This window comes from Antechinus flavipes, chromosome 2 (assembly GCF_016432865.1).
Source record: "Antechinus flavipes isolate AdamAnt ecotype Samford, QLD, Australia chromosome 2, AdamAnt_v2, whole genome shotgun sequence".
Classification (NCBI taxonomy): Eukaryota; Metazoa; Chordata; class Mammalia; order Dasyuromorphia; family Dasyuridae; genus Antechinus; species Antechinus flavipes.
In genome coordinates, this window is record NC_067399.1 from 312745308 (window position 1) to 312761010 (window position 15703).

The 15703-nt window shown below is 36.9% G+C and overlaps 1 protein-coding gene across 30 annotated transcripts in view; it reads right to left on the reverse strand.

Moving 5' to 3' along the window:
• Positions 1-15703, reverse strand: part of NRXN3 (neurexin 3) — a 2067316-nt gene that overhangs the window by 712217 nt on the left and 1339396 nt on the right. The window contains exon 1 of one of the 30 annotated variants that reach the window (XM_051977494.1): positions 12413-13801. The exons of 25 other annotated variants lie outside the window; for them this stretch is intronic. In XM_051977494.1, coding sequence (XP_051833454.1) covers positions 12413-12668 — 256 coding nt within the window. In that variant the 5' untranslated portion in view covers positions 12669-13801. Of the gene's footprint in view, positions 1-12412; positions 13802-15703 lie in introns of those variants that run through there. 4 more of the 30 variants (XM_051977498.1, XM_051977492.1, XM_051977493.1 and 1 more) reach the window with 4 other exon arrangements.

Below are 15703 nucleotides of genomic sequence, written 5' to 3' on the forward strand. Positions count from 1 at the left end.
AGTCTGTTTTGCTTGACTCTCCTATATGTTGATTTATTATCTTATCCTGCCTTCTTTCTTTACCTTTCTTATCTTTAAGAACATCAAGTGACTAAAGGGGCAAAGGGAATGTTAAGTTAAACTTCATCCCTGATTCAGTTTAATATTGTCCCCTATCAGCCTGTTACAATGCTTAGCAATCACCATGGCTCACACAGAGTTCATTTTCATTTTAATACACCACACAGAAAAGCAGCCTAAATATATGTCCCCAGATCTATGAGCATATAATCTGTAAACTACAGGAACAGGCAGATCATTTCCATTAGTTCTTTATGTAGCAAAAACCACAATTTGCACTCAAAGCGTGTAATTATATTCAAATTCTGAAAGACAGTGTCGGAAATAGTTGAAATTCATAGTTTGGGGGAAAGTCACTCGGGGTATACACAGCAATGTTTTAATATAAAAGAATTTTTTTTTTAAGTGTGAGGAAAGTAATGGGATAGGGGTATGGCACTACATATCTGCTTTTGAAGTTACCTACTTGACGTTTCCTGGATCAATAAGGAAAAACACCCTTTCATTGTCTTTGAAAAGCAATACTATGAAAGTTTCTAAAGCAGGAGAGAAAGCAGTGAGAGGAGTGCCCATATTTTCTTTTTGGATGGAAACATTACTTTTTCCTGATTGTTAAAGAGGCAAAGAGAGCCTGCTTCAGAACTCTAGAATCTGAGTCTGGTTGCTACAGTATAGAAAGACCCTGGACATTTAATTACCTCTAATGATCTTCACTCCTGAGAAAGGAGAAAATTCAACCATTTAATAATTCAGCTAATGCTCTGAGTTTCAGAGCCCACGACTAAATATACAGGCAATATTAAAGAAGTTCTAAAGGAGGAAAATGACTGGGGAAATATGAAGCCATTGGAATCCACACAGGATACAATCAGATTGGAAGAGTTTCTTTTGGTATAAGTTTGTAATTTGATTATAGGCTTATAAACTCAAAAGCTATACTACCTTGCTTAATTATTTAAGATCACAGGTGGCTTTTCTTTTTTTCTCATAAAGGAAGGAGCATGATCACCTTCTTGATTTTACTATATTTACTTCTACTATAAAATTCAAAAATTTTTAACCAAAGGTTCTTAAATTTTTGTGCGTTTCATGGACTCTGTTGGAAGTCTGGTGAAGGTTGTAGGGCAGCTCTTCTCAGAATAACATTTTAAAGTGTATATAATAAAGTACATAGGATTATAATTATTTAAATGCAATTATCAAAACATTTTTAATTAAGAAACAAGGTTCTCCTCTTTTTTGCTTATTGTCTTATTTTTTCCTTTGTCACCATACAGTCAAGGTTCAGAAAATATGGCCACTGAATTTCTGCAGGTATTTGTGTCCCGAGTACATAAATTCAATGGCCATATTTTCTAAACCAAAAAATCATAATACATTCTGTTTATTTCCCACAACTGAACTTCTTAAGCTAACCCAACAATACCAGCAGAATAGGATCATAGATTTTGAAGTTGAAGCCCTTAGAGATCAGTGACTATAACCCCTTCATTTTACAGATGCTTATAATAAAGTCTAAAGAAGCATATGCTGCCCTTCACACGTGTGGTAAAAAGCAGAGCCAAGATTTTAACCTGTATCTTATCCTCCTATTAATATTTTTGAAAAGTATATTTTCTTTTACTAAAATTAAAACTATCTCATAAAATCTGGGAAGTTTAGTTCTAGTGTTGTGTTCATAAGGTCCTTTACAGACAACCCATCATTCTAATTTTATAAGGCAGCTGTTTTGTTCTCTCCCAATGTGATGAGATCCCATTAAAGCTCAGCTTAAAAAAGAGTTCTCTGTATGTGTATATGTGTATATACATACACATGTGTATATATACATGCATTTGTATATATGTCTGTATATACACATACATATCTATTTTATGAGAACTGATACTTGTGTAGGTTTTAAAAGATTTGAAATACTTTATATCCATGATCTTATTAAACAAACAACTGTAATGTGGTAAGTATTGCAGGTACTATTTCTAATTTATGATGAGGAAAGTGGAGTTGAGAAAAGTGACTTTCTAAGATCACTCTGCTAGGAAGCATCATAGACTGGGTCAAATCTAGAGCTCTCAAGATTGCAAGTCCACTTCTCTTTACGTTAAATGATGATTGTTGCCTAAGGGAAGTAGCTGAGTAAAGACATTCATACTAAGGTGTTACATGTCACAAACTTAGTTTTTCTAAATCTGTCTGCAATTTCAAAAAGGAGTTTATTAAACCCAAGTAAATTTCTAATACAAAGAATGGTTTTGGGACTTTCCATTTACTTGTAAAAAGAAAGTATTATTTAGATCCTCTTTGTGCCTGTAAATGTTTAACAACCAGTTTTTGAAGAAAAATTGACATATAATTTACTTTTAGGTTTAATCTATGTTATAAATATTTTCCCAACACTTTTAAGTCTAGATAATTTACAGGAAAACTAATCAAGTTCTGATTTTTAGCACTTGTTAATTTCTAAAGTATAAATTCTAGCACTGAAAATTTAACAATCCTCTCTCATGAGCCTGTATGAGCTGAATTTAGCTTAATCTTGTAAAGATCAATGGTCTACTTGAGAGATGAAGGGATTTTGAAGCTCTAAAATACTATTTGTGGAGAAGAGATAAAGGGAACATTTTATTCTGCTCCTTGTTCAACTGTTGTGACTTTCATTTTACTCCTTCTCTCCTACCCCACCCCCACCTTCATTTCATCCTGTAAGAAAATGATCAAGAACTTGACAGTCCGCTCTAGGAGTATGCAGAAGTCTGAAATAAATCAGAACTATTTTAACCAGAATATTTAGCTAACCAAAACATCTATTTCCTGATCACAGAGATTTATGGGACTTTCAGCATGATGGATGTTAACAAGTTTCTGCTACATTCATGACAAGATAGAAAGTTATAGTAAAGGAGTTCTGGGAGAATGAAAAAAAAAGTTTCATTAACATTTAAGTCATATTAAATTCAGCTGGTTTTTTGTCCCCTTCTCTTTAGAGCCAATAATTGCAAACACAGCAAAAAACTATAAACAACACTGCCATTTTATAATATTAATAAACGAAATGAAAGAAAACTTCTTTCTTCCCATCTCCACTTACTATGCAATAAAGTCCAATAACTGGTTTTATAATATCACAATGTGTTATTTTGTCACGTTAAAACTCCAAGTCAAAGTAAGAAGAAAATACCTGGTCAGTAGCTTGGCTATAAGTACTTTTGATAGTGAAGAAAATAGACCAATAAAATATCGGGAGGCCTAAAGAAGTTAGATAGGTTTAAGATGCACTGTGGTATCTTTAAAGACATAAGAATCATGGAATCATACAATCTTAGGGCTGGAAGGGACCTCAGAGATCATAGAGACTAACATTTTCATTTTACAGATGAAGAAGGAAAAACTAACACATCCCAGTTGTCTTACTAAAACAAAAACACAGATACACTCAAATATAAGTAAAGATAAAGGACAGTTAAGAATAGGAATTAAGAATCTGAAAGCAGGAAGGGTAGAACAATTTTTTCCCCCAGATACCTTATTCAAAGTCCAAGGTTGGGGGCAAAGATAAAATTAAAATCTAGTTTTTCTGGCTCTCAGTTCAAGTTTAATGATATCAATAATTATTAGAATGCACTCTGTGTCAGAAATGTTTCCTGGGATGGAAAAACTAGGATTATGTTTGCTCTAACATTTCTAGGTCCGGGCAGATTTAGGGTCCAAGAAGGAAAAGAGAAACAATAAAGACACAAAGTTAAATAAAGGACAAAATAAAGACACAATAAATAAATTGCCATTTCAAAGGGTAATAATCATTGCACTACAATGATCCTCTATGAAGGATTTAACTCTTTATAGCAATACCACGATCAAACAATTCCAAAAGACTCATGATGGAAAATGCTATCCACATTCAGAAAAGGAACTGGTAGAATCTAAATGCAGATTGAAGTATATTTTCATTTTTGCATATGGTTTTTTTTTGGTTCTTTCTTCTTTAACAACTTGATTAATGTGAAAATATATTTTACATGATTGCATATGTATAACCTATATCAGATTGATTATTTTTCTGAGAGAGTAAAAGAGAAAATCTGGATCTCAAAAGCTTTTAAAAAATGAATGTTAAAATTGTCCTTACATGTAATTGGAAAAAATATTATTAATTAAAAAAAGAAAAAAAATCATTTCACTAAATGAAGCATGATGCTTACCTCCATAAATTAATATGGACATTCAGATATCATAGGATCATATTGTCATATATTTAGAGCTAAATGGAACTTCAGAGATTATTTACTTTAATCCCTTCATTTTGGTGGAAACTGAGATTCAAAAAGTTAAGTAACTTGGCCAAAGTCACACAAATAAGAAATGAAAGATTTGGGATTTAAATTCATGTTCTACAATTCCAAATCTAATTATTTTCATTACTTAATCTTGGCACCACATTTTGAATGTTTTTATTTGTCCATTTTCTCAAAGGCTCTACAATTTTTGGGGGTGTCAGACCCCAATTGCTGATTTCTTTTTTCTTCCAGATTTGAAATTATTTTCAAATAGGTATCTGGTATTCTTTCTAAGTCCTCCTTTTTATTCATTCTTCTTGAATGGGGGAAGGGATAAATGTCTATAAGGGATTTCCTATAATTAGTTGACTCATACTTCTGATTTGTGTTAATGGATCCCTAGCTAGAGGGAGAGTTATAAATAGTTCTAGTGATAGTAGCCAATTAACAAAACAGCCAAGTCCATCTTTGGGAATATTGTCCCTCTGCTACCATAGAGTAAATATGTTTTAAGCTTTCTTCACATGTAGCAACCTCAGAACTAAAATAACAGAGACTTTCTGTAGATTGGTAAGTGAGATGAACTGGTAAATCTATGCATTTAGAATTGATGAATGAACAAGTCAGTATTTACTGAACACCAAACATGTATTTAGCACTCTGCTAGGCACAAAATGAAGATAATGGGCAAGATTAAAATTCTATTATGCTCATTATCATTCATATCAAATTGGGTAGAAGAGCCAATGAGGAAGGCAGCATAGTACAATGAAAACAATTGATGTGAAATCATTAGACATCCCTTCCAATTCTGCTTCTGACACTAAGTATATATGTGACCTTAGACATCTTACAAATTCATTTGGTCTCCATTTTCTTAACTGCAGAAATTAAATTGCTAGATTAGATGGTCTGTCTCTGAGATTCCTTTCGGTCCTAGAGCTAGGATCTAAAGAAGACATAACCCAAGTCTCATAAAGCTCTAATTTACAAATGAAAAACCAAGCAATGTCTTCAAGGATCAGGAATCAAGGAAAAAAAATACAAAAACTGAAAGAGCAAGAGAAGATGCTATTGAAATATACCATCACTTGCTTCATTTTTACATAGGGACTCTGTCTAATTAGCTGTCATGTTGAACATACACATTATCTGTTAAAGCTTAGTAAAAATAGTCAGAAAGTGGGAGGGGACTTAATACTCTAAATTTGTATACTATAGTTCTAAAGTTTTTGGATTTTTTACATATTTTATCTAATATGATTTTGGTAACATCCTAATTAAGTAGTCAAGAGTTAAAATGGACTCACATAGATGAGAAAAACAGAAAAAAAATTTAAAACTGAAATTTTTATAACATGGCATATAAAAAAGATAAGCTACAGTTTATACTTTTTTTTGCATTTTGATATTTCTTAGAGCCATTTCCATTCTCTATTAGTAATATCATGAGATCACAGGATAATGGATTTATTGTTGGAATTGTTCCTTAGAAGTAATCTGATACAATTCATTTAAAAGATGAGAAATTAATGAATCTCATAAATGTTAAAGTCACTTGCCCAAGATCACACAATCACAGAAATGAGATGAGAACACAAGTTTTCAGGGTGATTTGAAAAAAGTTACTGAAAAGAAAAAAATAGGAAAACTGGAGAATTGGAACAGTGTTCAGGATAGAGGGGGAAAGTTAATTTAAGAGCAAATCATAAATTCAGTCATCTGGCAGTTGGGCAGAAAGTGAGGAGCAAAAGAACTACAGAATACACTCTAAGACATGTTTGAGGGGGCTCCTGAGGAAGTAGGTTATAGTTTAAATATTCCTACAGAACATTTAGCCATACAGACATGTGGAGTCCAAGCTCTAAGTCACAAAAAGAAGATTAGAAGGAGAAACAAGCAAGCAGAAAAAGAGGCAAACAAAAAGATATGAAAAACACTAACTTTTTTCATATAGGCCAATGTAGTTTTCTGTCTTTGGATAGATGTTTAATGTATGGGGAAGTTGTTACCTGCTTTTTTCACTTTGAAACTTTTAACAGGAGACCAAGGAATCTCTATATAACATATGTATTATTTTTTAACCCGTTTCCCCAGTCACCAGATCTGGCTAGAATTCTAGATGAGGTGAATTTTTCTGACCAAATTTTAAGTTCCTACAACATACTCCCACCCCTACTTCATGATAATGGCAAATACAACCACTATTTCGCTATACTCAATATTTCAGGGTATTTAAGCTCTCCTGTCTTTCAACTGTTTTCAGGAAAGATTCACACAAGTTTTCTAATTTAAAGGAATAATATGACTTAACAAGATACCCTTACCAAAATTTTAAACAATCACTAAATCTTGGGCAAACAGTTCTTAACTTGGGGTCCATGAAATCCCAAGGATTCTGTGGATTGACTTCAAGGGGTCCATGAACTTGAATGCAGAATTAAATTACACTTTCAAATATAGTTGGTTCCCTTTATAATACTCTGTACTTTATTTTCTGCATTTAAAAACATTATTCTAAAAAGGGTTTAATTGGCTTCCACAGTGCACTGAAGGCAAAGAAAGGTAAAGAGTCTCTGATTTAAGGCAAAGGAATGAAATTTGGATTATGAATTTTCAGGCATTTGTCAGTAGTTTGATTTCTACTGGGTAAGAGAAGCATCCCCTTCCCTACACATGCCTACCAATCTCTTTAGAGCCTATTTATACTTATCTCCTTTTTCCTTTTCCTCTCCATCCTAACTCTTATTTCAAAAGTCAGGGATATGATTTCTTTGGATTCTATCCACCTTCACATGATGGTCTAAACATGGAAATTGAAATACTCCTCTCCCTACCCCATCCCATTTGCTTACAAATTCCAGAAGCAGAAAGTAATGCATGGGGGGAGTGGAGGGAGAAGTCAATTTAATTAATTCATCACCAAGGCCAAAAACATATAAATCTACTCATTTTATCTGTCAACCAGACTTATGAATTATTCAGCAACCCCCGGCCCTGGAATGGAAGGCAGAGAAAGCAGTTAGAGAGCAGCTGGCTGAGCAAAGGTGCTAGTTAGATTAGTACAAATCCATGCTCATGACTACAAAAACTGAATGCATGGTTCTACTATCAGGAAGTTAGTAGCTTCATCTTTCTTTAAGGAGGGGATGCTGCAGTTATTATTCCTGCCAATATTGGATCACAGTTACCAAATAAGGCAAAGTAGATCTGTGATCCCAAGATAATACAAATGGGAGTCCTTTCCTTACCCAACCTCTTCCTCCAGCATTTGTTATAATAATTGTGAACATTTAAATATCCATTTAAGGATTGCTGAGTACTTTTTGTATATCATCTCATTTAATCCTCCCAGCAACCCTATAAGATGTGGTCACCATCTCCAAATTACAGATAGGTAAAGGGAAAGGCTAAGAGATTTGTTCAGACTTCTGTAGCTACAACCTGATTCAAGATTCAAACAGGTCTATTCTGACTTGATAATCTGGCATTCTCCCCATTATGTATGAATATTTAACCAATAAACTGAATTGTGTCTAATGCTATTAAAAGTAGAGGGACTGAGAAATTTAATGTTTGTAGTTTCTTTGATTTATCTTTTGTCAGGAAACTGAATTTGGCAAATATTGTTATAATAGGTAGGGTACTTCATCAACTAGGAGAAGAATGAACTATATTGGGACATTGTCGAACTGGGATGACTCCTAAAACCCTTCTTTTCAAAATATGACACTGTGGCAGAATCTTGAGTGACAATTTTGTCCGAGGAACAAACTTTAGAAAATGTACCCAAGTCAAGAAGCATGAAATGAATCCTCAAATTAATTTTTAAAGACAGATTCAGTTGGGTGTGGGAGGGGAAAAGTATAGGCCCTGGGAGGATTCTGTTTTTACTTTTATTCTCATTTAACTAGAATCAAGGTACAAAGCTCAGTTGTTTCTACCAAAGGAACCTAAGTTCTTTCTCCTAAATTTAGGTGACAAGTAGCCTCTGTGTTTCAGCACTGTTTAGGCAGACATAATTTCTAGCAATCAAAGAGGGATGAGGAGAAGAATTAAAAATCACAGGTAATTTCCTTTTGGAATGTTGATATTTGGAAGGTGAATAAGTACAGACATTCTAGTATGTATATAGTGAATATCACCAGTCACACAAAAATACCACAGTCACTTGGCTAACATGCTATTTTAGTAAAAAAAAAAAAAAAACTTAGAAGAATATTCTGAATGACAATAAGCATGCAAATTTACCTTTTACAAGATCTATTTATTTAAAAAATTCAATCTTCATAAACTTTTTCATTGTGTGCCTTTCCACCCTTGCTTTATTAAGAAAGGTTTTTTTTTATAGTTATAGAAAAATCACATGCAATTATCCCCAGAATTATCAAGGAGACAGGAGATAAATTTCAGAAGGGAAAAGGCATGAAAGTAATAACAAATAGTGGTTCTAAAAAGTAGACAGGTCAGAAGTTTTGTGTTTTTGTTTGATATGGGAAAAATAGTTTCACTCCTAATTAAAGACACATAGAGAGCTGGATTTGGAATCCAGAAGACTGGGTTCAAATTCTGCTTCTGATATTTATATTGCTGAGAGCCAATAGCAAGACATATAATATCCCTGAGCTTAATTTTTCTCATCTGCAGCATGAGGATAACAATGCTTACAAAACCTACTTCCCCAGGTCAATGCAAGAGCTCAAAGACATGATCCACAACATAAAAGTGCCCAGAAAAACTGGGAAATCTATATAAATGTCACTGATTATCATGATTATTATTATTATTATTATTTGGTGTGATCATGGCCGACTCAGGAGATATTTTTTGAAAACATACAAAAAGACTATTCATTAAGTTTCCATTTGTCTTTCTCTTATTTCTCATCATAGCATATAGGGGACCATTCTGATAGGATTTGCCAAAAGGGCAAGATTTTAAGCATTCCTGTAAGTGCTTCAAGAACCGATCACTTTCAATGTAGAAAAGGATCATCTCTAGATGATTGACACTCATGAATTCCTTTTGGCCACTGAAACCAGTGAAGAAGTGGGAGATCTAAATATTTATACTTAGAGGGACATATTTATGAAATTATTTTAACATATTGAGAAAGTATTTTGTTGATATAGTAATTCTCTGTAACTCTCTCTTTCCCTCACCCCACAACCTCCCCACTCCCCACTTATGCTGTTTCTAGGATTGATTTTGTTCAAACTCTCCTGCAGAAATAATAACCCCCCAAACTATACATTCTAGATGAATGTGTTATTCATTCCCACCCTCAACCCCAATAAATATGCAAAGGATAAAGAAGCAATACCCAATTGAACAAGGGTTTTTTTGTTTGGTTGTTGTTGTTGTTGTTGTTGTTGTTGTTTTTTTTTTTTTTGGTTTCTTAAGTGAGGATTATGTGGGGTCTCTGGTTTTATGAGATTACATAGCAGTTTCTGAGACTGAGAATTCCTATATATGTTGCAGACATAAAAAGGAGGGCATTTTCTTCTTTATATACAATTGAGAAATATGACTGGAATCAGTGTATCATATAAGGTAATCTATGTAATAGACATCTACTTCATGGTACTACAACACCCCAACTGCAACCCTTCAGTCTCTCTATTAAAATTCGAAAATGTTTTCCTTAGTAGGTTACTTTGGTCCAGTTCTGAAAATCTGGTAGATGGGCTACAGGTAGGAACTGAGACATATTAGAAAAACTGTATAATGGCTCAAGACTCATGAGATGGAATATAAAAGATCAATGTTTAAGTGCAACAGCTAGGTCAAGAGTAGCCTAAAAGCTGTTGCCTTGAACCTTAGTTTCAAGTCCACAGACATATTGTTAGATTGACAAAATGACCTATTTAATATAGATAAGTCCACTCACCCAAACCTAAATCAGTGAACTGAAACTCAATGAAAGAAAGAACTTAAAAGCTAAATTCCTTTTGTGAATTGCATCCCTTTTTAATTTTGTATCAAAATGTGGAGACATGTAGAACCTAGAGTGCATGGTTCTTATGCATTTGCTCCTTTAATCTAAAGACAAAGACTTGAAAATGTCCACGCTCAAGTGTGGACTATCAACTATCATTTAATTTAGAATAGTTACCTATTCTTTTCTATCACCCCAAATCTCACATATAGGCTAAAGAGGAAACTGAGTTTAGAATCAGATTGACTTGGCAGAATACAAAAACTAAAAGAACAAATGGGAGGGAGAAAGACAAAAAGAGAGAATGAGACACAGACAGACAGACAGAGACAGAAAGAAAAACAGCAGCACACAGAAACAGCCACGTTTAAGCTGCACAGGGCTCAAATCCTCAGCTCAGCGTAGGGAAAGTGAACACTGGGAGAAAGGAAAGTGCAGAACTCCTGGGGAGTGATGGATTATTAGATTCCATCACTTACACCAGCAGTTGCTTTTAACTGTTTAGAGACTAAAGCAAAAACATAAAGATCTTGCCAATATGCAACCTCCAACTAACACATAATCTCCATGTCCCTGCTGATCATTTACACTAATTAGCCAAATTTGGCTAATTATTGCAGGGCATTTTGGGTGTTTAATTATGGTTATTAGGAATAGCCTAGCTTATTTCCCACACACCCCATTTTTTCTTCCCACTCTCTCTACCCCTCTATCTCAACCCCTCCCTCATGTTCTTTGCCAGTTTGCATTTCAATATGTTGCTATTTCCCCCCTCTCCCTAGGTTTTTCAGGAAGCCCATATACTAGACCCAGCAGGAGCCAGAGAGAAAACAACATCTAGCTCAAGATCAAGCATCCCCCCTTTACAAGCTCTGAGCTGCTTGACAACTCCATCAAATAAAATTTAAAGAGAGAACAGAGCAAGAGCCAGAGTGAGTGTTGGCATTTTCTCAATGTGCTTCCACTTAACATGACAGACAGCACATAGAAGCCCAGGGCGAAGAGCATCAAGAGGAAAGATGACATCCTGAATGGGGTCTTCATGTTATACCAGTTTAGGTCTTCAAAACCCAAGTCAGGGCAGGGGAACTACATGATATTACATGCTCTGTCCTTCTTGGGCTACCTACTTTTGTGGTAAGAGATTTATCTATGATTTTACTTTTCTCACCACTGGAGTGTAGTGCATAGTAAACAAATATTGTAGCTCTTTTATAACAGTTTACTATAGTAAGCTCATACCGTGACTCAAAACAGCAACCCTTCAGAGATGGCCCACTGAGAGCTGAATATATATTTACCAAAAAAAGATCCTTTCTAACTTAAACATACACATTATACATATTTCCCCTATAATATATGGACATGCACACTCATGCTGTGTACTCTAGCATCTTCTCACACATCTGCATCAAGTATTGAACAGAATTTATTACTGTGTGCAGCTTAGCCCACTGGGGTAAATTGCAAATGGGTTTAACCTTATTTTGTACCATGCTTCCTCTCTCATAAATATATGCAGCAGAATATGTACAATATTAGAGAATCTTCGCTTTTAGAGCAGAGGAACACATAAAGCTGCCAGAGTTAATCAAACTGGACACTGATTATTTGTTGTCTTTTCTATGTTTCCCAAGCTTAAGTAAGAGCCTTCTTTCCGGGACCTACAGTTGTACAAAATGATCCACAGAAGTTTAATCGGCACAATTAATTTCATTCTGAGGATCTAAGGATCTTTTTTTTTTTTTTTAACTTTCCTATACACTAGCTTTCCAAACAAGACTAACATAAGGAAAAGGAAGATGAATGAATTAACTCTCAAAGTACAACACTGGACAGTTGTATAAGAAGTTAGGTGCCATTATGAAATTTTTGAAGGAAAAAAGTTTCTAGGACTAGGAAAGAAAGGGATAAAGTAAAAGAAAAGGCTCGAAGAAAACAGGGTTAGTGGTAGGAGTGGAGAGGAAGCTAGCCTTTAAAAGGAAAGGGACATTTATCTCTCATTCATTTATATTATTCTATTCTTTTTTTTTTTTCAAATTAAGAACTCTCTCCCATTCTCCCACCCCCAATTCTTCCTGAAGGAAAGAGTTGAAACAAAAGCTATGACAAGTTATAAGGATAAAGAGTAGAGACCCACCGTGCCCTCCTCGAAGGGAGACAGGGGAACGATAGATAGAAATAGGCACTGAGTGATGCTTGCTGCCATGGAAATGGTGCTCATGCTGAGAGTGAGACACTGGAGAGGAAGAAGAGGAGGATGAAGCAACATTAGAAGAACTCCACACAGAGCTGACGATACATCCCCAAAAGAGGGACCAGATCCCAAGGGTCCAGGCAGGACGGCGAGGCGAGCTCCGTCCGGGCAAGGTGTTTGTGTGTATTCTCAGGTGCATGGTCAATGCACTGCAGAACTATAGATGGGCAGTCTGAATTCCAGCCAGGGTAGAAAAATGAAGTTCATGATGCCCTGAGGCCCATCATAGCAGGAAGAAGGCGTTTGTCTTTGGAGGAGGTGAGGGACACACTTTTTCAAAACAAGCAAGAGGTGAATATCCGGAGGGAAGAGACAAAGATACAAAATGGCAAAAAACAAAACAAAACAAAAAACAAAACAAAACAAAACAAAAAAATAAATAAATAAATAAAAACCCAATCCTTTCCCCCTAGTGCTGAATGAACCTATATTGCCAGAGTCCACCCTGATGTACAAAGCCTCTGGTGAGCCGGGGAACACCACACATGTCACGAAAGGCTCCAGCAATATTCCAATTGTGATGTTTCCTCCTAGGTACCCAGGATCCCGATGACTCTAATTGCCAAAACTCCAAGAATATCACATGTGGAAGAAAAGCGGGAAAACCCCCGAAATAAAACAAACAAAAAAGAAACAGCAGAATAGCAGAACACCCAAGTGAGGTTTAGGTTAGTGTATCCCAACATCCAAGGAGTTTGAACATTTTTTTCTTTTGCTTCTTCACTACCAAGCGATGCAATGCAGAACTGCCAAGCAAAAAGGGGGGAGGGGGTGCTGAAAGGAGGGGGTGTTCTCCTTCTTCTCCTCCTCTGATTCTAGGCAGTAGAGAACGGAGACTGTGGTTAACCCTGTGCGATCTGGTAGGGCACTGATGGATCCTCTTCCGTTTCTTCCTAGGTCTCCCAACAAAATGAAAAGCAGCAGCAGGAAGAGGAGGAGAAAGAGAAAGACAGGGGGTGAGGAGAAGGGGAGCAGGGTGGGGGATAAGGGAAGACCGCAACAGCAACAACTACAAAAAGAAAAAGAAAGAAAAGAAACAGAAACGGAAACAAGGGGAGTGTAGAGGGTGGGATCCTGGGAAAGGGAGGGATGCTCGAGTAAGAGCAGTGCCCGCGGAGTCCGAAGAAGGCAGAGGGGCTGGCGCATACAAAGTGAGGGGAACTCTGGAGCTCAGGTGAACTGAAGCGAGGAGTTAGGAAGCCAAATTCACAAATGGGCAAGCCGTATGCAAATGGGCACACTCGGGAGAGCAAATCACTGAAGCCAGAACACTCTGCAGAGGGGACTGGCTGGTTCCTGAGAAAGGAGGGGCTGGAACTGGGACCTGAAATCCCAGCCCTCTCCTTGGGCTCTGCGCCCACCCCATTCCCCTCCATTCATACACACACACACACACACACACACACACACACACATTCACATATTCTCTCTCTCTCTCTCTCTCTCTCTCTCTCTCTCTCTCTCTCTCTCTCTCTCTCAGAGGCATGCCTTCCAACAACGCAAGTCTCTTCATCCCTATCCCCGGCGTCCAAACATCCATCCATTCTTCTTTCTCTGTGTGGCGTCTTGTGAACTCGCAACTCTGTGTGTGTGTGTGTGTGTGTGTGTGGTGTGTATCCTGGTTCTTTGTCTCCCTCCTTTTTCTCTCAGTTTCATTAAATCAACTAGGGTGACTGAGGATTCTTTTGCAATTTGTCAGGAGAGGTCGGGATGGGATGGGGGTGGGGATGGGAAGATGGGGTTGACGCGGGAGACCGAGCGGCAGAGAACGAAGTAACCAGAAAATAAAATAAAAATAAAACCCCTTGAGTCAGCAGCAGAAGTAAAGCGGTTGCTGGCGATGCCTCCACTTCTTCCCTTCTTCTGCAACCCTCTCCTCAGGGCAGCCTTCTCTCCTTGGAATTAAGAGTCTTAGTTCCCAATGCGAGGGCAGAACCACAGCACCTCGCATCTCAGCTGCTGGAAAGATGTAAAGTCTGAGGCAGCAGACCATGTAGAACACAGTGGATCCTGGGCTGAGGGTCTTTCCGGGTTTTTTGATTCCCCCGCTTTCCCACAGGGATATTGTCTCTACCTCTGTACACGCGAAGTCAAATCTCCCTTTGAATTTCAGAGTCCAAAGGTTAATTTACTTGTTGGCCCTCGCAAACTACTTCCGAGTGAGCTAGGACCGGTTCTCCTGCAAAAAAGGAGAGCCCCAAAGGGAAAGATGCATTCTACAAAGCTAGGACAGTGAGGGAAGGACATGGAGGGGGGAAAACTGGGATAGAAGTCAGAGAAGATGATGTGGGAGGTTAAGGATCCTCCCCAACCTCTTAGGGGAAGAGGAAAGTCTGCAAATTTATGCCCTATGCTCAGGAAGTAGAAATAAGATTGCACATTATTAAGTTGGCATCCAGGTGGTACCTGCAGTTGGAGCGGGAGGAAGGAAAAGCTTCCCAAACAGTGTGACCATCTGTGACACCAAGAGGGGAACTTAGCCCAGGTTTCTGCTGGCAGAATGGTGCTGGGCAGTTGTACCTCTTAGCAGTGACATGCCAGAGAATGGGTAACATTCTCCCTCAAGGCGAATGAAGCAGAAGCAATAAACAGCAGAGCCAAGGCTGAAAGGGTCTTGGTCATGATTGCAGTCCTGAGGCTATTATTTGTTTATTCTGTTGGGAAAAAGAAATGCCATTTTTGAGTTAATCTGATTGCCCATCAAGCCACTACACTCACTACCTTGCATCCATGATGCATTTTTCTTTTCCTGAACTCAAAGCACCTTTTAAAACACAATTCCTGAGGATTCCAAAAAGGGGGTAAGGGATAAAGCCTTATTGTCTAGGGATCCAAAGATATTATTTTTATCTTTGGAATGGATACCCTCCTGGGTTTTTTGGTGGAGAGGGGCTGGAATCTTTAAGATGCTTAGAAGATGATTTGCATCCAAGGTCAAACAGCAAGGCAGTTGCAGATGAAGTCAGTCACCTGGTATTCTGGGCTCTAAATAAGGGTTTTCTTGACTATTCCTGGTACTATCATTTAAAAACAAACTATTCAGAGAAAGGATTTTTTATTTTATTTTATTTTTTTAGCAAAGACAGCTACAGAAATGATTAATGTCACTTCATCTTACAAACACTGAATCTCTATTATAATATCCTTTTAGGAGGGTATATACTTTTGTAATAA